The sequence below is a fragment of the Aulonocara stuartgranti genome, assembly GCF_965226115.1.
Source record: "Aulonocara stuartgranti genome assembly, chromosome: 18".
In the NCBI taxonomy this organism is placed as follows: Eukaryota; Metazoa; Chordata; class Actinopteri; order Cichliformes; family Cichlidae; genus Aulonocara; species Aulonocara stuartgranti.
This window is the reverse complement of record NC_138954.1, coordinates 10,537,411-10,561,798: the sequence shown is the minus strand read 5'-3', so window position 1 is coordinate 10,561,798 and position 24,388 is coordinate 10,537,411. Positions and strand designations below refer to the sequence as shown.

Here is a 24,388-nt window from a genome sequence, read left to right as displayed (position 1 = left end):
GAAATGTCCTTAAAGTTTTAGCCTTTTTCAGCTTGATAACATTTGTCCACACTACCTGTGTGACGAAGCATAATATTCAGATTTTACCCAAATCCTACCCCTGAGAAACACCCTGTAAATCTAAACTAATAAGACTAAAACTGAAACTAAACTAAAAAAAAACCTACAAAATACAAATAAGCCTTTTCAAACATTACCAGCTACAATGAACTGCAAATATTCAGAGGAAGATGCACAACCAAGTCTGGAGCCAGATGCATTCATGACACAGCAGTCACATTAACAGTAAAAATTTTATTGTCTATGCAACAAAAGTGATCCCTTATAGTTAACATCAGAATATGACGGTAATCAGTCTGTATTTAAATTCACTTTGACAGCCGGTGCAGTTACATTAATACAAGTGCATTTATTTAAGACTGCAGACTGAAGTTGATCTGGACGTGGCCTTCATGTCGAGCCACATCTTTGAAAGTCTTACAGCATCTGGTTTTTCTATTATAAAATAAATTACAGGGGGAAAGAAACGCTGAACAGACCTAACAGAAGACGAGAAAAAGAAATATGAGGAATGTGTGTCGTCATCAAAAGGCGTTCCAAGTAAAAAGTCCTCTCTGTATTGCTCGAGATGTGTCGTAAGGGCAACTTCTATCATTTAAACGATTTAACAGGTTTCTGGAGAGAGAGGAGTATTGCTACAATCACTATGACTGATAAGTACACAATGCTGCTGCTGTAAAAATCAGCAGCACCTCCACATATAAAAATAAGCCTATAAAAAGCTGTGCAATACATCTGAACATTCAAAAATCACACAGCTACTATAAAACATGATCAAACTCTAAAATTTAAGGTTGTGCATGTACCATTTAACAGACCCCTGCAGGACGACACTTAAATGCATCGTGAGCTTCAAACTGCAGCTGTTCTATCGCTGAGGTTTACACAACATCTGGAATGTCAGCAGGCCGGAGGTGGGTCCACTTCTTTTGTGTAATTGTTACACAATTACACAAAAGAAGTGCTGATGCGCTAAACCTGACTTTTAAAGACGCCTTGGCAGAGAGCAAAGCTACACCTAAGAACAAAGAGAGGGCGGGACACTGCATCCACCCCCCCTCCTGGGTGGTGCTATTTAAAGTTTGTCCAGTTGACTTCGGAGATTATGAAGATTTTGGGGTGTGTGTTTGTGGAATATGCGACGAGGGAGGAGGCAGCTGCAAATTTAAAGTCTTCCATCCCTGGCGTCTCCTATGGCGCCCCAGACATCAAAGACGAACTCGTCGGGAAAGGCGAAGTCTCCGAGGGTCTCGTCTAACGCCATGGCGAATTCATCCGGGTTTTTCTTGTCGCGTCCGACCTCGACCATCGTAGCAGCTGGAGAGAGAGGAGGAGATAAATGAGCGTCGAGACTGAGAATCCTCTACGAGAGCTCTTAAGAAGATGAATTCAGGCATTACGCAAACTGGAAATATTTTATTTCCTTTTTTAAATGAAATCCATCTATTGCATTTAAGGCCTTTACACACCGAACGTGTGCAAATATTTATGCTGATGCTCTGTAATTATTATTCGGCTTCCCTAGATGTGTTCCCAACTCTGCCATCAAGAATTCAAACTGCCTGACTGACATCTTGAAATTTGTATGAAAGCAGCAGTTATAAAACTGCAACAGAGAACTGGTTGAACCCCAAATCTCCATTTATGAATTTTCTTGTTTAGAAACATCAACACCAGCTCATCATTCAGGGGAAATATATTTCTTAGCATGTTCTTAAAAATCTGGTACCGGGAAGTGTTGTAAATAAGAGTCCAGGAGTTTATAAATAAGAGAGTGAGAAGATTTTCCAGCACGTTCTGAATCTGGGACAGCATCTTACTGTGTGATTTGGTGGCTCAGCATTCCCTATGCATTCTACTATCTGCTAATAAAATGTCGCCTCGGTTTAAATCCCACATTCCTGCTTCTTCAGCCTCAGCCGGCGAACAAGCACAATAAATTTCTTTGTTTTGTTGTTTGTTTGTTTTTTGTCTCTGGGGTTTGTGTGTCATGCAGTAACTGTCAGAGTGGACACACAGTGAAACCTGAGTACTTCAGCCACAGCTGGATATTAACTTTTAACTATTTGTTTGTTTAAATATTAATACTTTAGAACAAGTCTAATTTTCTTGCTGATGTTTTTAAGTGAAATAGATGTTTTTTTTTGGTATGTCTTCTTTAAATTGTCCTTTGCACTACACTCTTGGAAATACAAAACCTTCATCAGCTGATCAGATTGAGGCCTGTAATCCCAAAGGAACTACAGGTATGATGGAATTTCACAGCTTCCTGCTATAATCTTGCAGAATATGAGGACCTTAGACTGATGAACTGATAAAGACCCAGGGCGAACAGTGGGTGCAGTATGATACCCGGCTTAACATTTATTTTGGGGATTTATTTTTTTATGACCCTTTATTCTTGACAGGCCAGCAGAGTAGTAGTAGTAGGGGGAAAAATAAAACTTTAAATTAGACAATCCTTACCAAGTTCAGTGTCTCTGATGCCCATGTAGCTCTCCAGAAGGTCATCGACTTTCTTCACGGCCTTCTCCTCAAATTCTGTCGGCTAGCACAAACACACGACTCAAAGCGTTAATCCCCGAGCTCCGTATTACGTTCACTACTCTACCCAGCCCTTGTACAAGGACACCTGACAACAGTGCCTTTGTTTCATGCAGATTTGGACATTAATTCAAAATAAACACTTATTTCCTCGAGAGAAACGCACCTCATCCTCTACGGTAGCCGGACCTTTGGAGCGGAGTCTCAGAGTCCCCCTCCCTGTGCCGATCTTATTTTCACCGGCAGGTTTGGCGCCCTTTGACCGGGGTTCAAGCATATCTGTGAATAGAGAAGACAATATTAAGTAAAAGACACGGTGTGCGTGTGTGTTGTTCTGAACTTGTAAACCTGGTAAAACAGGTTTGATTTTGTAAACTGTTTATTTCCCTGAAAGGAATGCAGAGCCCACGCTGCAGTGTTTAAACGTGACTGCATTATGAAGTTATCAGCGACATGAGCCTGGTGTCAAAACGTAGGTAAAAGGAGATCTTTCATAGGCCGCACCTTGTTTTGACAGGATTGTGACATGACACTGAAACAACCTAAACTCAAACACATATGACAACTTGTCCAAGAGAGAAAGTGTACTTGTATACTCCTCAAAGTTGGCCCGCGGTCTCTTTACCATGTGTATCAGTTGTTTAATGTGCTGAAGCTTCTGAGTCGATGCTGCTTCTTACTTACCGAAAGCCTTCATGGGCTCGACCAGTTTCAGGGTGAACGGCTTGTCTTTGGGCAGGTCTTTAAGCATGCGTGCGACCTCGTAGTGCCGCGTCCCGACGATATTTTGCCCATTAATGCACTCTATATGGTCGCCAACACAGATCACCTTCACATTGTCTGCAACGCTGCCGTCTTTGATACGCTGCCACATACAGAGAGCACAGAAAAAAGGAAACAAAAGTGATGTAATTACAGGATGGCATAAAAGCTACACGGAAAGCTGATGTTTGAGGGTTTGGTTTTTTATTTGAAAGCAACACTAGTGCATGTGGATCAGACCGGTATTATCCGCTGTTTGTGAGCCTGTGGATGTTTAAATTATACATACTTCTGTGGAAATCCGAAGAGCAACAAAGGTCACTTTCTTCCATTTTTAATTAAAAGAGTAAGATCCAGAATAATCCTTGAATGTCAGTATAACCAGGGTCTGAGGGTTTTTTTAGAGGAGGTCATGCTGTGGGTTCAGGTGGTGGTGAATCAGAATCATAAAACTACTCTTAGAGCCTCTTCCCTCCATACGTTTCACACAGAGCTATAAAACAAGCATCAGGGGTAGACAAGTGATCCTCACAAGAGATCACAACTCGTTAAGGATGTGAAATAAGAAACCGAGAGAAGCTTAAATCATTCAATTTCCATACAGATTAATAATGAAAAAGTCCAGCAAGTTAAATCCGACTTAATTAAAGATCACTCAACTTACAACGGCATCACCTCACTGGCCCACAGGCTGTAGTGTTAAACACAGTCAGGTCATCAGGATGCAATGCTGTTGCAGCATCACATGATGGCACATGTGAGCAGGCCGAGACTTTATGATATTATTATACAAGAGACCGAAATATGATCTCTCTGATTCAAATGTATGTGTTGCTATTTATGCGCTTAGCTTCACATTAACAGAACATTTAGTCAACTTTTATATATTTAGCATATTTATGTTACGTTTTCTTCATCTCGTTAATTTTTTGTGTGTGTGCATATATATATATATATATATATATATATATATATATATATATATATATATATATATATATATATATATATATATATATATATATATATATATATTTTTTTTTTTTTTTTTTTTTTTTTTTTTTTTTGCAGAAAAACAACTTTTTGGGAAAAAATATAAATACTGGATTACAGTTAGTGTTCATTATCAATGAAGACTTAAACCTCAGAGGGTTAATAAGCCTTATTTTCCATTTTATTAAAACGTGTCATGCCTAATAAATCTTTTCCCTAGTGCCCTTAATGATGAATTTTGACACCTCAGTAAAAATAAATAAAGATGTCATTTCTGATGCACACCCAGAACCAAATAAAAACCAATCTATCCCAGAGTATTCTTGTTCTAATGAACCGATGTTATTCTGTATGTACTCCTGGTCTCACAGTACAGCACCGACTGACTCCGACCAGAATAGAAGCAGGAGTGGGAGGCCAAACTGACCAAGACGACATGCACATCCACAAGTCTATAGGTTGAGAAATAAATCAGCTGGCAGCTTCATTAAATGGTACCTGCAAAACATCAGTGTCACCGCCAGTGGTGGAAGAGATGCCTCCAGCATGCTGGCTGGTTTTTAAGGAATGGTTCATGTGGGCAAAGGACACAGGAAGGTGAAAACCGAGTAAATAAAGACTATGATGGAGGAGTGCTTAAATGGTCTGTCAGTTCAGTCTGGAAAATATGATAATTTGGAGGGGTTAGTACTAAAAGGGAATTTTTTTTTAACAAGGAAGGTTATCACTGTGAACTTTGCAAACCATAAACTGTGGATGCCGCTCGACTGGAGCTGTTCTTTGTGTCATTGCCCTGTTGTAGGAGGAAACTGGCTCCAATGGAGCTCCAATGGCTTTAATGCAGAGGCCAGGTGATTGTGTCCAAATTATTTTAGTCAAGTCTGCACAGGTTTTCAGAATCAATAAGAAAAGTGAACACAGGATAGAAGCAGAGAAAAAAAACGATGGTTTGCAGACGACCTCGATGTGAAAAACCTCCACTGATTTGAGTTTGACATCATTTGTCAGTAAAACATGCCAGCACTGGTGAAAGGGATTGCTAGCTCGGAGGCATATGTTTCCAAGAGCTCAGACAACTTGGATCCACTTCTATGAATTGGATTCCCATCCCGGTTCTCAACTCTGCTCACAGCTTGTTAGAATGATATGAGCTAAATCACCATTAAGCAAAAGTCAATGTCTTGACTACATTCCTCGTCTTATTTGAAACTCATTTGATGAGTGAAAGTATGTTTTGTTTTGTTTTTTTAAATATTAGCAACATGAAATTTTCTGGGTGATCCTGAACTTTTGAGCAATAATTTATATTTTAAGATTATTTCTTCACATGTATTTGAATCAAAGAGTGAAAAAAGACATGACATGTAGTGGGAAGAGAGTAGACGACAATACGAAGCATGCATGTGGACAGTGAGACTCAAAGCAGGAACCTGCGCCAGTCAGCACTTACATCCATGTGACATGAACACGCAGCTCTCAGGTTATTTAACTTTACTGTTTACTTTATATATTATGAGCGTGTGTTATTTAAGTGGGTAAAGCTGAGAGCGTGTATGTCATCATCACTGTTCAGTATAATACTTGCTGTTTGGGTTGCACATGTTCGTGTGCTGTTTTTTTTTTTTTCTTTTTGTGGAAATCAACTGTTCCAAGATGATTTACAGGTTCATTACAAAAATAATCAACATGTTTATTTAAGGGTTTATGCACACGTTCTTTGAACATTTATCTTGCTCACAGTATAATGAGCAAGATAAATGTTCATAGAGCCGCCAACGTATTGGTACACGTGGTATCACACAGTGAAAATACACCAGTGCAGGTTACAAAAACAAAACAAAAGAACAAATCCATACAATCAGTGGTTAGTGTGTACTGGTCTATCGTGTGTGCAGGTAGTCTGCCCTGCTGTAATGCTGGCAGGTTGGAATCAGTTTCTGAGGAAGCAGATACGTCTATCCTGGTTTCTGGTTGTCAACCAGGTCGTCGTCAGTCTGCCGTTATTATTCCAAATAACACTGGTCCAAGCATGCTACTGGGAAGAAATTTATATTTGAGAATCCTAGTCAGGCTGCTGACCAAACTGTGGTGCCTTTTTACAAGGTTGGGTGTGTTTGACAGAGTGGTCATTTGGGATTAGCTGGATAAAGGCATTGTCACTTCTTTTTGCGTTTTGAGACACAGGACGACGCTATAATCAGTCAGGTGTGACCCAATCCCACAAGTTGGCGACCCTACATGCATTAGTACGACTAGTTTTATTAGTAGAGAAAAGCTCCTTCCAAATTTGGATTTTCCAAATAAATCCATCAGAGAAAGATCATACATGCCAGGCTCCTTTCTCTTATTTTGAAAATTCAGTAGCTGCTAACCAGCTAGCCCTGGCACTTCCCCTCCTGTGACTACTCTTGTAGCGGTCCTTGAGCTTAATTAGCTGCTCCAACTCCACCATCTTGGACTGCTGCTGGGAACAGTAGTCCTCCACCTGCTTTGGAGGTCGACTGTGAGCTGGAGTCTCACTCAAACCGGACCCTGCAGCAGGTGGAGATCTGGTTCTTGTGCACAGAGCAAACAGCTGCAGTCCGAAATGGTGAAGCCGGACGAGAGACTCACTGAAGAAGCACCTCAATATATTAATCATTTATTATTGTCACAAAGTACCCGGCAAACATAATATTTGCAGAGGATAAACTTAATTATTTTTCACTGCTTAATATTTTACTGAGAAAGCTTGTGCAGTGTGAAATGAGCTGCACAAACACACTGTATATGTAGGGGAAACAGATGACGTTCTTCTAGCCTTGTATTAACTAATCACATTACATAACTCCACATCAATGCAAATTAAAGGTAGATTGTGATGCATTCACTGTGAGGAGCTCTGCTCCTTCTTCTTACCTTAATGAAAGCGTAGCCGGCTCCGTTGTCTGTGATTGTGAGGCCCAGAGCATCTTCCGATTTATAGACTTCTACCTCTTTTTTTAACCCTCTAACGTGGGCGAAGATAAAATCCTCGAGGCCGATCTGCCCCCCCAACAGCTTATCCATGTCTATCTTGTGTGTGTTGAGAGTGCAGAAGAGGATCTGTAGACAGAAAAGAAGCAGGAACATCATTAATATGTCACATGTGAGATGAGGTCCATCCAAGTCTGCATCTCGTATAATTAAAAATTATTTGAAAAAATTATTTCTGTTTTTAATCACAGCATGAAAATTGAGCTGAACTCCAAAATCAAAGTTGCTGGAGTGTAGATGACTGAGCTGTGTCACTGTGCTAAATGCAGAAGTCATCAGGGAGCTCTGTGTTCATAGCAGCTGCTAAGTTATGCGGTTATGCCCTCTGCCACCCCACGGTGAAATCGGTGATAGTCCGAGCTGCATTTTAAATCGTGTTTGAAGCAAATGGGGGAAATGACCTTTACTCCTGTGTAGCTTCACACCTCACCAGGACAGAAAGAAGGGCAACACGATCACCAGAAACATGATAGACCAGAAGGAGCCTGATTTAACTCCTCTTCAGACAGAAGCTGGACAGTGAGACCCAGGAGGAAGAGTCCAGTGCTTGTGAATCATTTATCCTGCTCTGACTCACCTACACAGACATTTAAGCTGGAGCTAAGTTCTGCTTTTATCCAGATTTATTACCAGCGCTCATATTAAAGTGGTGCATCATTCTTCGACTGCGGGATCAGCTTTGCAAGAGAAAATGATCCAGGATTCAGAGGCTGACTTGCAGATCGGGAATGTTTCGTACAGATTTATCTGCAGGATGACCTTAGTGCACCAATCAGTCACTGGCAGTGAGGCTGACCTTGTTTGGGCCTCTTTGTCCTCCTGTGTACCGACAAGTGCTATTCACACACGCATTGGCTGACGCGGCCTCTTTTGGTTGCCTTGGGTTACCAGACTATAAAAGAATTTGATTATAATGGAGGGAGGCCAGTGGAGGAGAAGGCAGAGAGAAAAAGTAGAAGTACAGGAGAAGGGGAGGCGATGGGTGTACTGTAGCTTACAGTTTTTCTCAAATGCTAAAACACATGTCACAAACGTTACCACCAGGTCCCCCAATGTCCAAACACAACACCCTTCTCTAAAGCTACATAAACACAACCACACCTTCCCACTGCAAAACTCAAACTCCCACACCAAGAGAGCAGCTCGAAGCTGTCAAAACTGTAAACACTATACACAGCATTACACACTACAGCAAAACAATTGAAAACACAATGCTCAATTTGTGAGAAGGTTCTTTGTTTCATAACTGCCAATGCATATTTTAGAAACTATACAGTAACGGATCGTCGTAGATCTCTGCAGAGGATTAGGCATTTAGATTTGTGAGTTTCATATGAGTAGTATAAATCTATAGAAAATCCTGCATGTACGTACACTACTGTAACACAACTCAATGCAAAAACAGAATCTATTGCACATAACAGTAATCTTGAAAACATGAACAGGGTGTGAAGTTTTTTTATTTACGTTATTCACACCACACACACACCACAATCACTGTGCGGCATCATGTCGCTGAGCTGTTGCTCGCATCTCGTCCGTAATGATGGTGCGAGGTTGTCTTGCTCTCCCTCCTGGACCTTCTCCTCTCCCATGTTGGCCTTCTCCTCTTCCTCGTTGGTCGCTCCTCTTCCTCCTCTCATTTGAACTCCTCTTCCTCATTGGCCTGCTCCTCTTCTTCCAGGGCCAGCTCTTCTCCCTCCTCTGCATCAAATGCCTCTTCCCCTGACTCTGCCTTCATCCATTGTGCTTGTTTGGAATCTTCAGCATACTGTGCACTCTGAACTTGCTTTTACATGTGGGTACAGCATTAGCAACAAGTGTCTTCAATTTTGAGTCATTGTGTGTAGTGAATGACGCCAGGTGTGTTCCCTGTGTTCAAAGATTGGTGACTGTGGCAAGCATTTTGCATCACATGGGCTTTCATTTGAGAATATGAGCAGAGTTGTTTTGCAACATGTGTTTTAGCAAGGAAAAATGTGTTTAGATTTATGAGTACAGAGGGTTGTGTTTTGTGACTTGTGTCTTCATGTGACATGTGTTTATGGCACTGGAATATGGTGGCTACATTTAGTAAATGTGTTTAGACTACTGGTCATTTGGGTTACAGGATTGGCTTTTGTGTTTTAACATTTGAGAAAAACTGTAATTGACAGCTTTTTTTTTTTTTTAAACCCCCCCACCCAGCCCAGGCCAGGGTGTTACCCCCGCATGGGTGGGAGGACTGGCAGCAAACGCCTACGCCCGATTACCGAGGCTGCCGCCTGCATTAAGCTGCTTCTGTTAGAGGCAGGCAGCTCTCAGCACTCCTCTCCTCCTGCTGGGCCGCCTGCTGACGCTGCGAGTGTCGCTACTTTGCGATGAGCAGCATCACGCGCTCTCGCACAGCCTCTACTCTGACGCCCTGACTCACAAGAACAGATACTACACCTCCCACGGCCTTTGCCACGCTCACCAAAGCCCCGATAACCACATGGAAAAAGGGCAAGTCAAAAGAGAGGCGCTGCAATCTGCTCAGCATCATCCAAGACAAAGCTAGTCATGTGTCCTTAACAAGAGGATTAAAAACTCACCGAATCAGATTTAAGTTACAATTTAGAGACAAAACTGTGTCGCGGATCAATTCTTTGTGGTAATATAATGCAGGTAGTTTGTGTAAGAAAACATTTCAGTTGATATACGATAACATACGATATACTCGTTTTCTCTACTGACTTTTGCTTTTAAATAAATTATCTGCACTCAAAAGTCTAAATTGTTGACATTCCGATAAAGATAAAGAGTAACAAATATATACATATACCTACCACAGGCATTTTCAACCAACGTCTGCATAAAATCACACAGAAGCTGAAAAGTCAAACTACTCATACATATTTAAAACCCTGAACCATTGACATCTGTATCTAGTTTGTATCTCTTCTTTTTTCTTTTTTTTTTTTTAAAACAATCATTAAGCTATAATTTTTGTTTAAAAAAAACAAAACAAAAGCTACTCTTGTAGAGTCCAGGAATAAAAGCATGGAAATATGCATAATAAAACCACTTTAATATAGATGGAAATAGACGTGTGACTAACCGGCTATTAACAGAGAAAGAGAGCAGCTGAAATGAGAAAATAACAATTTCCACCTTTTGTTCTCCACATCTAGACTGTATGAATCAGATCTATTATCCTCGCTTTTAAAAATATATATATAGAAGGTAAGTCTAGAAAAATAGAGCCCCTAATTGCACCTGCCTCTGAAGTATACCCCGGCATTGAAGCAGTATTGACTCAAAGCTTAGGAAACCTGTTTCTTTGGCAACTGAACCGCTGCCAATTTACAGCCTCTTCAGCTAGCCTCTAGTCTTTTAACGGCAGAGCCGAGGGTCAGAAAGATTACAGAGGAAGCATCAAGCTCAAAGTGGGATCTCACTCATACGTAACGCCTTCATAAGCTGCTGTGTTTTTTTTTTTACACTTTCCATCTTCTGCTGTTACTTTTTTGCATTTTTAGGGCTTAACTGGGAATGCTGAGCTAAGCTCTGTGTATTGTGGTGTGGCTGTTTTCCAGCAGGAAACCACATCCATCAGCATTTAGGCCTGTGTAATCATTTACCTAACTGCGGATGTGAGACTCTTCAGGATGAAGGCTGAGGGAGGGGTGATTTTGGAAAGGTGGTGCAGAAAAAGCATAGTTTATTATGAAAAGCCTGTTTTTAATTAACTGAAACATGATCTTTCTGATCCCGGCTGACAAACAATCCAGCCCTGATCGTGTGGTCCAGAGTGGAGAGGGCAGATGGGTCATTCTGAGTCAAATCAGCACCAGTTTTTTGCTCAACTGCCTCAGATTAGCATAAAAATATTATGCTACAAAGTCTGAACATATCTATTGAGTGTGGGAAATCTTAGCTTCATATATTCAATTGTTTTCAACATATATTTGGATTAATGGTCTTTGGATCCCCCATCACAACACTCTACTGGGGGATACTTTAGGCTGGACACCATCACACATTTTGGATATCTTACAAGCAAACACCAAATCTTTCCAGAAAAGTCAAATTGAAGATGTTTTTTTTAAATACCACAATGAACTTGAATGAAAATACTTCGACTACTTCTACCATCTTTAAACTAGTTCTTTCTACAGGTCTTCAATTTCCAAGTAAATTCAAGTTCTCAGGATTCGATGTTGAACTTCAGCTACTCTTTCTTTTCAGATTGCTGAAGTCCATTTAAGTTTTGGATGACATACCTTAAGTAGTTTTATAGATAAAGTGATTTGAAAAAGTAAAATAAAATAAATAACTTCTGAGAAAAGGCTGGAAAAACCACCAAAGTCTCCAGAGAATTATTATTATTATTATTATTAGCAAACTAATAAGTATGGAAAGCTAACATTTGGTATCATCACTTCTCTTTTTTCTGTTGTCCCAATTCACAACATCAGTTGTTTATTTTACCTGCATATGTCACATTAATTGAACTTATTTTCACCCTTGCTGTCCACGTCCCAACAGTCGGGCCAACCTCACAATATTAGACCTGCTTTTTACAGTAATCTGATCCCTGATGTTTTGCCTCACAGATATTACTTTAAATACACTGGCCTCATAATTTAAATATAACCATCCGCCACTTTGACACCACACACATGACAGAAAATAAAGAAAAGCAGGATAGGTCCCTCTTTAAAAGCATGTGCTGACTAGAATACTTAAACTGGCATTAGTTCATGGGGATGGACGGGTAACGTAGGTTTATTTTAATGTAAACAAATAGATGTAAATGTTCTTTTAAGGAACATTTCATTTACAAAACAGATGAGCAGCCTTGGCTATCTTAAACACTGCCTTTATTTGATAGAGAAGGACAGGAAAGTGGGGGAGGAAGACGTGCAGCAAAGGGTTTGGACTCAAACTCAGCCTTGGGGAATACGATCACCTGCTCAAGCAGAGTTAAACTGGTGCCTAGCTTGAAATGGCTTTTAAAGAAATTCTTCCATTCATATTCACATCTGTGTAGCAATGCTAACATCACCTGACTGGGAGTATTAGTACATTCTACTGAAAACCGTCAGGTTACTGTGACCCAACTGCAGCTTCCACATTTATAAAACCATCTTAGTGTGCCACTTTGGAGCGTCCAGCTTTCAGTCAACACGTCTGACAGCCCTGCTCTGGACGGAAAACAGATTCGATTTTTATACAGTGTGAAAGTGCACTGAAAATAAATCATGTTTACCTCCCAGGTTAAAGATTAACTTTGAGGAAGACGGTTCATTGATGTTGAAACACATTCTTAGCTTGATGTGAAACCTGGACAGTAAGTTTCCATTTAAGTGTCTCTAATTTCCTGAGAATAAGCTGTATTAGTTGAAATTAAGCCAAGTTTAGCTGGTTTATTGGTGAAGAATAATTGATGAGAAACAGTCCACAGATACCTGGATGTGTTTTTTTTTTTTGTTTTTTTTTTAATCCACTGCTTCAGAGAGCTCAGGCTGTTAAACAACCTGAGGTTAAACTCTCCTCTGGTGCACCACCACACCCATCATAGATGATAACGAAAACTAGTTTTCTTTTCACCCGTGGCTGTTTTTGTCTCCACGCGGTTCCTCCAGAGATGCCGATGGAAAAATGAAGTTGCCGTGACAACAACTCCACCACAGCTGGTAAACAACCACTTAAGTCGCTTAAAAACAAGCTGTGGTCCAGTGAAGAGTGAGCACACACCTGGGGTCTGTTTCTGCAGCGTCGCACTCCTCGTTAGCTTGTTTCTTGCGGGCATGCGATGAGCACACAGACAAGAGTTCCTGCTAATTTGCTTATCACATGTGTAATGAACCACTATTACCAGTAAGCTCATGTTCCCTGGAATCGTGTTGCAGGATCATTTAAATGCATGTTATTAGAAAGCAAAGCTGGGGGTGTTTAACTTGGCCAGGTCGCTCTTATAATACTGATCCCACTGGGACGTCCCGATAACAGTTTCAGCTCAAGAGGATTGATCGTTATGAAGGTTAAAAAATAAACTTTGGGGAAATAACCCACCAGCTGTGAATAAGTTACCCAAATAAAAAAAAAACAAAGCCTTAAATTAATCCCTGCTGAAAAGACTTAGCTAAATAATGATCATTATAAGCTTCATAAAAACAAGTGGCAGATCTGATGGCCAGGATCCAAGTGGCCAACTACTGTATAAATATTGTACTTTCACAATGTACTTACAAGGATCAGATGTGAGGCGAAGAGTGTATTTGTGTGGCGTCTAATGCCAAGATTGGTCCCAATAAATCCAACCTAAATCTTGGCATTGCTCATAAACTGCACTGTGTTGGCACATTTCTTCTTGTGCGACTCACCTGTTTTGATTTCTATAAACTAAAGCTAATCAAACAATATAAATGATTATTACTATTGCAGTCGGACGACCGCTGGCCACTTTCTGACGTTAAAAACCTCTGGTTGCCTAGGTAACCCACTAGTGCATTTACTATAAGTCAATCAACAGCATACTGCGTCCTCATTGGCAGCTCAAAGTCGTTGAATCTCATTCGCTTTCTGTGCGCTCTCTTGCTTTATCAGCATACATCTTCATAGTAACTTGGTGCAGAGATAAGAGGGCAACACATGCAAAACTGCTGCTTGCTTACCAGACAGTTCTTTGGAAAACAGCGCGAGCATTCCTGAGAAATGCCTCAGACCTCCGGACAGTAAAAAGGTCTGAATTGATAAGTAATAGAGATTCTTAAAAAAACAACAACAACAAAAACAACATATTTTGTGCACTTTTCCTGTCTTCTGCAACAAGTTTAAATGTTATTATTCTATAAGCCTCAATATTAACTATTTGAACAAGCTGACCTTATAATAAACTTGTAACTAAGCCCACATTTGGATTCTTTACCCACAGACCTTTAAAAATAAGCCCCAAACTGTCTGGCACTCACATAAACACAAATTTACTGTAATTAATCCGATCCTCCTGTGTCTTAGTGACAGAGCTCCGATACTGGTAAATTGTATTTGTGGACTTTCCTTTCTGGGGTTAGACTTTATTAGTACAGCAGCTCTATCCAGTCTTTAGTGACATAAACACTTTAAGCACACGTCACTTTTTGATTCTGCTTTGTTGATGTTTTACTCACCCTTTCATTCAAGTAGTAGTTTGTCAGTAAAGCTCATCTTATCTCATCTTATGCGAGCTCTGTTGTTTTTCAGCCCATATTTTTGTTTATTCTCCTCACATGATTTACAGTTTGATCATCTCAGAATAATCTGTCATTCAGCTGGGAAAAAAAAAAAAGAAAAAAAAAATCACTGACTTATTGAACTGATAACCACATTCGTGTGAGTACTCAGCCTGACTGATAATGCCAGGGTAAATGAACACAGATAAAGAAAAGATAACCTGGCTATGTTGAGCTTGCTTCATAGTAAAGGGCCTGCGATCACCCTATTTATAACATTGAGTGGCAGAAATAAGTTAAAGATTTTAGATAAGAGTTAAAAAAAAAAAAAAAGCACTGATAGGGAAACATGTTCACTTCAAAAAGCACTCATTCCTCATTTCCTGTATGCAGGTTTGGTTGGTTTGCATACTGTTGAGGTAACAGGTCTGCATTATTTCTCACAATTCGATTAAAAAAAAAAAACAAAGAAGAAGAAGAAGGACTTTTATGCATGAATAAAAGACCTACTAAGCATTCTAATCCATGTCATTTTAATATGGGACAAACAGTCTACAACTGGGCAACCTGAACTGCTGTTTATCCTGACTTGGCTTGTTTTTTACGACCTCCAGGAAGTGAGTGCTGGAGCCTAGTAACCCAAACAACAGACTCAAGCCCAATCAAATAAGATTGTTTCACCTAATTCCCCTACTACACCACCACTACCCTCCACCAGCAGCACCAGATTAAGAAACGTCTGGCTGTGAACTACCTGGAGGAAAACAAAAACAACAAGGCATACGTCCATTTCGCACGACCGTAGCCCAGATATTCAAACTACAGGCAAATGGCTGAGTGCTTTCTGCTCATCAGGTGGACAAGAAGCAACGTCACAGGGCCACACCTGAGGCTGTAACTCACTGCGGGTGTAAGTCCAATAAACAGACTTTGACCTGAGCTGAACGAGCACGTCAAGATTGTAATATCATATTGGTGTATCATTTGTGGCTCATAACACGCATGCACACTTATCTTAGTCATCATAAAGCGTTTGCTTTAGTATGCGTTTAGCCATTTTTTATTTCGATTCCAGTTTGTTTGTTTTTTAATCTTCCTCTGCTCTTTGCTTTCTAGATCAAGTTACTGATTCTCGGCTTTAGTGTGAGATAAAAAAGTAACAAAGTTATTCCTCAGACATGAATGTGAATGTGACTTGGACAATATGACTTCGTTCAGCAAAAGCCATAGATGAAAGTTCAGTGAATGCCTGTCACCTGACCCACTCAGAATCAGCTGTACAACAACCAAACTGCACAAGTTTCATGTCTGCGATGCAGAGGAACAGAAACAAGCAGTGGTACCCTTAATGTGTCATCCTGTTTCTGATAATTTACCAGAGAAAACACCAATTAGGGTACTAGAGGTATGTGACGAAATTGCCACGAAAATTGCCGAAATTGCCGAAATTGCCACTTATTTTTATTTACCACTGAGAGAACATATAGATCATTACGTTTAGATCTTTGATCTGGTACTCTAGTTCCAATTAAATCGAACTAATCAATTTTCCCTCTTGGTGCGGTTTGTTCGTGTAGGTGTAAACACAGTTAACGCACTCAGGTTTGGACCAAAACAACCACACGAGACCCTTTGGAGTGAGTGGTCTCGGTGTGGTTCCAAACGAACTTCAGAGTGGTTCATGTTTGGTGTGAACGTGATCCGATTCGAACTAAAATACCAGGTTTACGGTACAAGTTTGGGCTAAAAATGTCCTGTATTGTTTGTACTCTGAATGCAGGAAGATGCTAAAGATATTAAAAAGTCTGCACAAGCCGTGAAAGGAACGTAAATTCTCAGCGTTGTCTAATAGTCCAGAACACGTCACCTTCTCCCTGAATTTACTTTTGTTGCTCCCGTCCCAGAATCATCTGGCCAATGAGCGGCCTGAACATCCTCACGTGGTTTGTAGTGATGCATTTTGGTTTGCTCATAGTCAACTTAGATTTTTCTCTGCGTGAAAACAAACCAAACCAGGAGAAAAATGCACAAGTTTACAAACTCATCAAAACAATTTTGGACCAGAGTAAACATAGGTGTGAAAACGGCTTAAGAGTAGGGTGGGGCAGGTTTGAGATGTGTGTTTAAACTGTTTTCTTATCTTGGTTTATAGTCTGTACTGTGGTAAAAAATATAATAAAAAAAGACTCTTGAAGAAAAATTTGAGATTCTGTTTACTCAAGTTGTACAAAGTTGTGGTTTAGTTTAGTTTCAAGCAGTTTTACAAAAGCAAAAACTGATTTTTTTTTTTGCTTTTGATCACAATGTCATGAAAACAGGATATAAAACTGATTTTGTTGCAGGTTTTTAACAGAGTTTAAATCCGTTTTACAATCCTGAAAATTTCACGTAGCCATCTCCTGTATGTAACGATTCATGTGGGCTAAAAAAATGACTGCAAATATTCAAAGTGTGATGGCAAAATTTTGCATGGCTTTGTAACATATAGTCAAGTTATTGTACAAGAGGGGGGAGGAATCAGCTGATTTTGAGTGGGTCAGGTGGGAAACGCTGAATGATTTTCCATAAAATGACCCAGCTTCCAATTAAAAGCACAACAACAGAGGCTCAGAGTGAACTGAGACATGCCTTAATGCAACCGTTTCTTGGAAAGAAATGTGTAACCTATTATAGGCACAACAAGGAAGACAACACCACTGTTCATACTGTTCATGACATAATTTGTATCTGGTTGAGCCAAGATCTCATGTAACCTCACAGAGCGACTGGTTTACAAACAACCACAGTCTGTGCAGCTCCAAATAAATCAGCTTACATTATTTAGTCCTCCATAACTTCATTTACAAGGATGGTTGACTTTAAAGTATAAAAATATAGATTCGATTTAACAGTTTAGCCAAAACGTAACTGAATAAACATAAAAGAAAGAGTATAAAATGAATCGAACTAGCTGCACAGCTGTGACAACTCAAAAAACATTCTGATGTCCAAAACTTTAAGCAACACAATTACCCTAAAAATTACCTGAAAACACGACTTGACTCGCTCATATTTTAACCTTTAAAAAACAAACATGTAACTATTTAGTGGCTTATAAAAACATAAGACTACGCCTTTCAAAAAAGCAAAAAATGTTATGTTGATATGAAATCCAAAGATCCAAAGGTCTTTATGACAGCTAAACCAGATGGCACATCCAATAACGGCTGATAGTCGGTTTTGAGTGCCAACTGCATTTGACAGTTTAGCAATACCTAAAATCTCACAGCCTCTTGATGTACTCTTCAGGAAATGCTCACATCTCTTAAAGCGGCATGAAACAGCTCTTTCTGGCAGAGAAATACACCTCGCTGCCACTACCTTCAAGTACTTCCAGATAAAACTGGACTGAAAACTGCAAAATCATTTTATTTTTCCTCACAGAAAATGTTCATTCACTCAAAGCTCAAGCACAAAACTCTCCCGGTTAAATCATCAGTCCCAGTGATAAACGGCTCTATTACAATATTTTGGATTCTCTGGTCAAAAGTCACAGGTATAGGTTTGAGAGAGCTTTATTTTAGTGGAGAAAACCAGCCAAGCATTGCATACAGATCATTGTCAAAACTGAAAAATCTGTCATTTTAATGGCTAAAGGACCTGTGGGGCTTATTGTAAACTGTAACTCATGCGAAGCTACTCTAGCACCGTCCAGAAAATAAAATATCAAGCTAACACAATAGGTCAACGTTAATTAAAGCTGAAGACTAAAACATAAAACCTGTTGGTTATATCATCCATTTGGGTGGGGTGACAACAAGCTCCGTTACATTTCAGAAAACAATTACATAAACCGGTCTTAGACTTCTCTAAGTGTCATCCCCTTTTGTAGATCTCCATCAGAGAACACTGACTAGCTGATATTGAACAGTAAAACGTCCTGTCTGCTGTGTGCTTTAGAAATGCATAAAATAAAATACTAAACATGGTATATAAATAAAATGTATTAAGGTTACGATTACGCCGTATTCAGAGTGTACACTCCCAGATAAAAGATGTCACTGTTAATTTAATAGAGAGCTAAACAAAGGTGAAATAATACATGATTTTTTTTTTGTTAAATCTTGGAAACGTTGGAGAAAAAAAAATCAGTTAGACTTTAGCAGTAATGGCCTTTTTTTAAAATCTTTGTTTGTTGAGGGGGAGATTTGTGGGTAATTTACAGACAAAACACTTTGATGTCACAAGGAAAAACATTAATGATAATTTGGGCAAATTAGTTGAATCAGGGCTTTTCTAAATTCCCCATAGATGTGAATGTGAGTATGGATGGTTGTCCTTCACTCTGTGTTAGCCAGCGTGTACCGCGCCTATCACCCTATGGTAGCTGGGATAGGCTCCAGCCCCCCGCAACACTGATAAGGATAAGCGGAAGAGAACGAATGGATGGATAATTCGGGCAAATGCAACAAAATAAGATATTATACAGCAACCATACTGAATAATATTGTCTGACATTCTTACTTTGCTCCTGTAAAGCAAAACTTTTTTGGCTTTAAATTAGCATTACTGCTGTCTTTTGCTGATCCTGTTACCAGCCACGTTCAGACTGCAGTGCAACAAGGTTTGGTGGTGTTTACGGAAGGAGGAGGCTGCTTCCCTGGGTCCTCTGGGACAATTTATCTGCTTAGATTTGAGGCTGTGCCCACTGAGCCGGACACGAGGGACTTCCTGTGGTAAAAGCCGTGGAGTCCATGAAACATTATCACATCTAACTCCCTCGCTCTGTCTCCATTTAAATGTCACAGGTCTGATTGATAAGACATTTTGTAAATAAAAAGCCAGAAAAGAAATGTACTGGCTTTCTTTATATTCTTTTACAGTAAAAGAGAAATGGTTAATGAGTACTTAAAAACACTCATGGCTGCTATCAATGTGAGATAACTGCTTAACGGCATAACTTAGTATGTTGACATTGAGTAATTTTTTTTCCTGTGCTACCTGCTAGGCAAGCATTGAGGCATTAGCAGGAAATAACTCTTTATCTCTCAGTGTGACAGCAATCTAAATAAACTAGCGTCAATGTGAATCTCCGGTGATCCCTGTAGTGCAGGTTTTCTCTCGTCACCCTTTACGTGGTCATAAAACAAGTCACAGAGGAGCAGGTTTGAGGCTGGTACTTAAGCGCAGTGAGAGTTCAGTCTCTGAACGTGCTGTGAGGCAGTTGTTGTAATGAGACAAGTTCAAACAGAGGCAGGAGATTCCTCACCGAGGGTCATTCATGAACGTGACGGGACAAATGCCATTTAGACACAAAAACTGAGGGATTAAGATTAATTAAAGATAGTTTTATTCCATCAAGTCAGAGTTTCAGAGGAGCGGCACGCCATTATCAGGAGTATATCTACACATGACGTGATTCACTGTATACCAATGCTACTGAAACAAATTCCTTTCCAGTTACTGCGCGCCTGTTGAATGAGGTGGTTGTAATTGTTGTGTAACGTAATCTGTCTCGATACAGCTTCATGTCGCCATGCATCATCCTCTGAAGGAGGAAGGAGCGCGTTTCTGTCAGCGTGAATTTTAAACTGGAGCTTAAAATGAGTTGGTTTGCACTCACTAGTTTATCACTTTTAAACTTTTTTCCACCATGTTTGACTTTAATTCCTATTCTTCAGTACAAAGATGTGCATATACTCCCATATCATAAGTTCCGCCTACAATGTTGACATGCAGTGTTTGTTATGTCTGTGCTGAGCTAGAAGAAATGCAATTTCAGTCTACTTTGCACTCCTTGTTGCATGCCAATTTTGAAGCCATTTTAAAGGTACCAGTTATTAAAATACAACCCTGAAGAAAAGTTTGTTTTTTTTAATGGAAAGGCAAACAACAGACTTATGGTCTCATACTTGTTCTTTCTTGATCAGCACTTTATTGCTTATCCAATAATTGTTACATTTGAACAAAGCTCATATAGGCTTCACACTTTCTCCTCATGCTGGAAGAAAACTTTTTAGGGCAGCAAACAACAGGATATTTGACTTATTTTAATTTAAGACAATGTGTTTTATCTTATTTCAATTTAACACTTTTTAATTTAACGTAAAACTTTTTTTTTTTTTAGTTAGTTTAGTTTCAAATTCTTCAGTTCCTGAAGGAGCTGCATAGTTTTTACAAATTGCATGGTTCAGAATAGCTAGAACTGTACTGTTGTCCCCAGATGGTTGTATTCAGTTAAGCTGGACTAGACTGTAATACAAACAGTTCAGTTTGTCAGCAATAAAACTGACTGAAGTGAGAGAAAGACTGAGGACTTTGTTATTAGATAAAATGAATACTGATAAAGTTTACCTTTATGGGCAGAATCTGCAGGCAAAAAAAGGTGATAAATCGCAATAATAGCTTATCGTGAGTTAAGTGTTGTGATAATATCGTATAGTCGTACCTCTAAAAACCACCCAAATGCTAAGTGAATATTTAAATTAGCCTTTCATTACACTGGAACCAAAAATAATGAACAGGATTTTTTTTTTTTCCTTCTAAGACGTGGACGCCCAGCTTGAGATGATCTGTGGGTCAGATCTGGTTTAAGGTCTGCCACACTGATGCTGCAAGAGATGTATGTAGCCACTGTTACGTCACCGACTGGCTTGTGAAGCTTGAGCTGAAGGTTTTCAGTATTTCAATATTTCACCTCATATAAAAAAGCTTCACGCTGCGTAATAAAACCCATCACCTGACACCTACACTATCAAAACGGTCACTACTCCATTTGTAGGAAGCTGTGTTTCAACTTCCTTTATATAGAGGCAGGAGAGGAAGAAAATGAGCAAAATCGTAGGACTTCAGGGTCCGCTCTGAAAATATGTTCCTGAAATTTTTATTCCAGCTTCTGGATGTATTCCCCCTTGCCCTGCAGGCTTTTAGGAGTAAATATCTGTGTATTTCCAATGCCAGAAGGCCTAATATCAAAAACTAGTGATTGAAAAAAAAAAAATCACTGGGAAATTCTTTTTAATAAGAACAATGGGAAAAGGAGCCAAGAACGGTTCTCCATAGACTTCTGTAGAACCGTGAGTCTTTGAGTCGCACCCTGCTGGGTACTAATGCACTTCCACACAGGATTCCCTTTTCAGACTCAGACGCTACACCCATCGAGTTGGGTGTTAACATATTCAAATAGCATCAGGCTGAAAGCCAGAACCCAAGACGTCCTGGCAGGTGATTTCGGTTTAACGACATGATGGATGTTATGCACTTTACCCGTCAGGTAAACAAAAGACACAAATGCCACTAACGCTTTCCTTTTAAAACCAGAGCTTAAACTGTACAACTTCAGAGGAGGACGTAGAACACACTTTTGTCTTGAGAGCTTTCGTGTTTTACCGCAATAAAACAGCATCTAAAAATAGATGCATGTTCATTTGTAAGGCATCCAGTGACTGCATGTAGCACCCATGGTTTTACAGGGTTTAAGGTGTACAGAGTAGTACACTAGAGTGAGCAGGGTGTGTCTTTACAAACATGAGGCAATCATAGACTTTTAATGGCCACAACGCAATTACACTCTCAGAAAAGCCACTTATAAAAAGTGTTTAGCCCAACCTGAAAGAAGCAGTGAGATCTTTAAGAGTGGAAGGGGAAAGTCCTTATTCTGAAGAGGAAGTCACTGTAATTGTAAAACAACAAAAAACTAGTAATCTACTGGATTATATACACTGGTGATGTGAATAGTTGAGAAAATAAGTCAGTCTTGACATAGAAATAGGAGTTTGGAAATAAGTTTCTATGGTTTTGATATTGTGTCATTCCTCATATGGTTTATTTTGATTTTATATGTCTTGTTGACATGTCTGGGACTGTATTTGTGTCCATCTATTTTGGTTTTCTTCTTTGTTTTTTAAATGTTATATGTTCTGATAATCATGTCAAGTGTGTTTTGTTTGTCACACATTTACGACATCGTGAGCTGGAAGAAAGATCATTTCCGTAACTCAAAGTACTATTTATTCCTAAATACTTCCTGCCAACAAAGTCCTGCATTTACACTACTGTTGTGTATATGTAAACCATTTTCAGGGGCTCATAGCATAAACCTTGAAAAAGTTCAGCTACACTTTTTAAAAAATTTGAAAAGTACTTTTTCCCCTAATTTCTTAACTTTCTGAAATATTGGATCAGTGATTTCCTTTGAACCTTCCCAAGTATTTAAGTTAAATTACCTGTCAGGTTTAAAGGGCAAAACATTCGTGTTTTCCTAAACATCTACCAAGTGTGCTAGCATACTTCACGTACTCCCTGTAAAATCCAGCTTCAACACCTAAACGCAGCGCTAAATCACTGACACCCCCCACCCTTCCTGTGACAACAGGTGAGATCTTACCTCAGGTGGAGTTATATTAAACACCTCTGCTATCTTCGCGTACAACTCCTTGACATTGCCAAATCCCTCGATCCTGCCGGTGGGACTTCCGTGCGCCAGCTGCGTGTGGAAGACCAGTTTGGGCCGCAGGTTGGCAGGTGGCGCCGGGAGCCCCGCTCCATTCACCGCGGATTTACTCAAGCTCCCCGCACCTGTGTGCCCGCCGCTGACAACTTCGTTTTCCACCAAATGCTCCTTTGTTGACTTGTTTTTCTTCTTCCATGGTCCCAACGGCATTTTTTTTTTCTTATTTCGGGTTATCTTTTTCGATGTGGGATGAAAAAATCCGAGCCTCTGCTATAACATTGAAGTAGCTAACCTGTTGAGTTCGTGTTCTCCTTTATTTGCTTCCTCCTTCCCTAAAAGCCTTTCTTCATTCCTTCCACCACTCTTCCTCTCCTCAGCTGGCCACTTCTTTAACTTTGTTCTTCGATAGCGACTCGGCCCTCGCTTGCAAATAAACCGTGTAAATATTCAACAGGTAGGGGGGTGAGTTGGATAAGCCCTGATACAACCTGCCGCCGCTGCTCGGTCCTCGGCTAACAATAGCTGCTCTGTATGCCTATCAGCATGCCCTGGGACGCAGGCGCAGTGGGACGAACCAGGGCTCAAGAGGGAGGGAAGGATCCCTGGTGCACCTGTACGGCAGCACAGGGAGGAGCGTCACTTTTTTCAATTATTCAGCCTTTACCAAGACTTTACTCAAACCAAAACAGTAAGTCTAATACTAAAACTTTCCAAACGTGCCCAAATATGACTGAAACCCCGCTCTAAATGTGCGTTTTTGTCACATTTTCTCAGAGAAATATGTTTAAAGGTAGCATTACTTTGTCACAGAGGAACTGTAAAAAAGGAGGGAACCATTACTTTAATCATGAGGGCAATCACGTGATTTTTCTTGTTTAGAAAATGCCAATATTTATACACAAAAAAAAAGCAACGTGCCAAATTTAGCAAGTAATCATGTTATTATTACAGCTCCTACCTGACGGCACAATGAAGCTGACCTCTAGTGGAGGTCTCCTGGAGGTTTATCCAGTGTCTTTATGTTGGATGAATTCGAAATGAAAAATAGCGTGTTTTAGTATTATTTTCTGACATTGTCTTCAAATGTTGTATTTTCCTAACTTTTCTACTGACGACAGTACAGGATAGAATAAAAACAGGCTTTATGTCCAGTGTTGTTGATGTCATGATATTACAGTGCACTCACATAAAGGCTGTTCTGTCAGTAAAAGCCTAATAAGACTTTCGTTGAAGATGCAGAGGTAATTTCATGACACAAATCAGTGATGCAGATTTAAAAGACACTAACTGAAATACAGCAAAAGTTCAAACTGTTAACCTGATGATGCAGGGACACTGTTGTGACTTAAAAAGTGTCTGCTTGTTTTTATTTGCTCTCTAAATAGCGAAAAAGGTAATGTTTGCT

At 39.8% G+C, this 24,388-nt stretch overlaps 1 protein-coding gene across 1 annotated transcript; it reads right to left on the bottom strand.

Annotated features, from left to right (window-relative positions):
* Positions 1–279: 279 nt before the first annotated feature.
* On the bottom strand, positions 280–23,576 carry gipc2 (GIPC PDZ domain containing family, member 2). The gene is made up of 6 exons (XM_082513852.1): positions 22,918–23,576; positions 7,258–7,443; positions 3,289–3,469; positions 2,771–2,883; positions 2,527–2,608; positions 280–1,377 (listed from the first exon to the last, which is right to left on the bottom strand). The coding sequence occupies exons 1-6, from the start codon at positions 23,191–23,193 to the stop codon at positions 1,226–1,228; spliced, it is 990 nt and encodes a 329-aa protein (XP_082369978.1). The 5' UTR covers positions 23,194–23,576; the 3' UTR covers positions 280–1,225.
* Between the last annotated feature and the right edge of the window lie 812 nt (positions 23,577–24,388).

Bases quoted from the DNA above. Each gene is read 5' to 3' on its own strand.
- gipc2 (XM_082513852.1), bottom strand. From the start codon at position 23,193: ATGCCGTTGGGACCATGGAAGAAGAAAAACAAGTCAACAAAGGAGCAT. The intron at 3,470-7,257 runs GTAAGAAGAAGG...TGTATGTGGCAG, and splicing joins CCGGCTACGCTTTCATTAAG to CGTATCAAAGACGGCAGCGT. The intron at 1,378-2,526 runs GTAAGGATTGTC...CTCTCTCTCCAG, and splicing joins CATCAGAGACACTGAACTTG to CTGCTACGATGGTCGAGGTC.